This window comes from Hylaeus volcanicus, chromosome 9 (assembly GCF_026283585.1).
Source record: "Hylaeus volcanicus isolate JK05 chromosome 9, UHH_iyHylVolc1.0_haploid, whole genome shotgun sequence".
Lineage (NCBI taxonomy): Eukaryota > Metazoa > Arthropoda > Insecta > Hymenoptera > Colletidae > Hylaeus > Hylaeus volcanicus.
The window spans coordinates 3393762-3396433 of NC_071984.1; the positions used below are offsets into that span (position 1 = coordinate 3393762).

The 2672-nt window shown below is 43.9% G+C and overlaps 1 protein-coding gene across 2 annotated transcripts in view; it reads left to right on the forward strand.

The window, feature by feature from the left end:
* Window positions 1-2672, forward strand: part of LOC128882039 (uncharacterized) — a 27993-nt gene that overhangs the window by 21948 nt on the left and 3373 nt on the right. For both annotated transcript variants that reach the window (XM_054133600.1, XM_054133599.1), the window contains exon 10: window positions 253-1773. In XM_054133600.1, coding sequence (XP_053989575.1) covers window positions 253-1773 — 1521 coding nt within the window. The remainder of the gene's footprint in view (window positions 1-252; window positions 1774-2672) is intronic.

Below are 2672 nucleotides of genomic sequence, written 5' to 3' on the forward strand. Positions count from 1 at the left end.
AGAATTTGCTGGCCACTGCGTCAAGTGCTGTCATCAAAAAATAAGAAAGCTAGAGTCTCTGCCAATCGAAACATTTAAATGCAATAAGATTTTCTTGCATCTTAGAAACTGTTTACTTCTGCCAAATTCACTCTATCCAAGTACACAGTTTTTCTCATTCTCAGCTCATTGTATCTTGCGTAACAATTTAACAGACTTCCAGTTTCATGAGCTCTCTAGCGATGAAATAAAAAATTTGAAAACTGTCTCCAGGAGGATTTCATGGAGCACCTGCAGTCGCCGTTGATGGAACAGAGCGAGGATCGAAATCTGGACGGAGAGTCCATAAAAGAAGAGGTGAACACGCACGAGCAGGTGAATCCACACTTGAGGCAGAAGCTGTCGATCGAGATCCCCCAGGATTTTCCTGTGAAGAGCCTGAAGAAGGAGGAGCCCGCGGAGATGATGCAGATGGACGTTCCGTTGGTGAAGAGAGACGACGAGATCAAGGTGAAAGAGGAATGTAAAGAAGAGATGGAGTGCGAGGCTCCGGAGCAGCTGGATTCGAGAACCTTCGTCAAGGAGGAATTAGAGTCGCCAATGGTTGACCATCGAAAGGACAAGATCAAGAAGGAACACAGCGTGAAGGAGGAACAGGTGAAGGTTGAGCAAGGCACGGTGGAGATAGTTGACCAAGGCGACACCGAGATGGAGGATCTGAGCTCTCCCATCGCTGCCATGGAATCCGACGCTGTCCTGAAGCAAAGAGTAGCTGAGATGAGGCTCGAGTTCGGAGGAGGCATGGCCATGGAGAACGACAAGTCTGACGACGACGACGACGAGAAATCCGACAACGCTAAATGCGACGAGAAGTCGGACGACGACAACATGTCCATCGACGAGTTCGACGTCGAGGCTCAGATGAAGAAGATCACTGGCGACGACGGGAACGACTACAAAGAGAAGATAGACACCAGCTCGGAGAAGGACAAGAGCATGGATGGTATAGAGGGTCTGATGGACAGCTCCAAAGAGGACTCCGAGTCCGATGACAAGGAGATGGACGACGTCAAGTACGAGCCGTCCTTCAAGTCCTTCGACATGAACCACGAGGAGAGATTGTTCAAGGAGTTCGAGAGCAAACCCGAACGGGACGACGTTCTGGAGGAGGATGCGAAGGCAGTGGAGCACAGCCAAGAATCTCAGAAGATGGAGCAACCTTCTGTCTTCGTTGCTTCCTCGGAGGAGTCTATATTCGAGTCCACCTCGTCCAACATGGACACGGAGTCCATCGCGGAACCACCCAAGATGTTCCATTCCATTCCACCGTTGAGCGAGCGAATCCGCAAGAAGGCAGAGGTGACCAGTTCCTCCAAAAGCCAGCTGAACTTCGAGGCGGCCATTATTGAGTCTACTATCGACATAGAGTCGACGGACGAGTCCAAGAACGGCGAACAGAAGTCCATGCTTTCCACGGCCTTGAGGGAATTGCTGGAAGCCAAGCTAGACGATCTGACCCCCGAGGAGGTCAAGGAAGAGACCATCGACGAGAACAGCACGTCGTACACCGAGCCAAAGTTAGAGACTCCGGAGCAGAGCGTGGATCTTCAGGAACCTGCAACCAGGACTGTGCGAACCGAACCCCAACAAGTTCCTCCTGAAGACGCTCCAGCGAAGGAAGAGGAGGTCCCACCCAAAGAAGTGAAGAGATTGAAGGACCCCAGGACTGTCGTTCCAAACAACATGCCTGCGCCAGCATTTAAACCTGAAGTCAGCGCTCCTGTGAAGAGAAAGGTGCGAAACTCTAATCCTTTCACTGCAATGGCTGCATTTGAAATGTTAAATGAATTTCTTTTTAAATATCAGCTTATAGGGAACGGCGAGACGATACTTTTTTATATTTACAGTTTATTCATAAGACGCTTGGTTACGAAAATAGAAATTGAAGAGTTGGCAGTTTGTTGCAAAAATTGAATTTCTGGAAAGAGGCTTCTAAGCTTTCAATTTTTATCTTTGAAACTAAACGTTGTACGAATGATTTAAAATTAGGAGAGGTTAATTAGGATTAATGTGTTCTGAAGCATATCCTGTACATCTGTGACTTGGTTTAATTACTGAAGGAAATTTTTGTTCGCTTATTCGTTTCAGGATCCAAGTGCTTTGTTTAGAGGGAGTACAATTCTGAATTATAACACAGTAATGTAATCAACTTTTCTGATAGCTTCATCCTCTTGTGAGATATTTAAAACACCCTGTACAGTATATTCCATTAAATTTTATCTGAATTTCTGTTGACGCTAGGTTTTTCACTAAACAATGTCTTTGACAATGCTGCATAATTACAAAATTCACACCGTGATGAGTAAAAGTTATATTTACAGTTTATCTATACCGATAACATTGACAATAATGTTGCACTTCTTACCACTATAAACAAACAGTCTAACATGAGCATTTATAATTGTAATTTATAATTCTACAGTCGGTGTAATAAGTATTCATACAGGATTCCGAATAAAACTTCATATATTTATTAAATTAATAAATTGAAGGGGAGAATTAAATTAAAGTTTATTATTTCTAACGTTAACCTCTTATTTCTTTTCTTATTAATTTTATTTTAAATTGGTTCTTGTACGAATACTTCTTACATTGACTGTATATAAACGCTTAATTCAATTCTTGGAGGATTC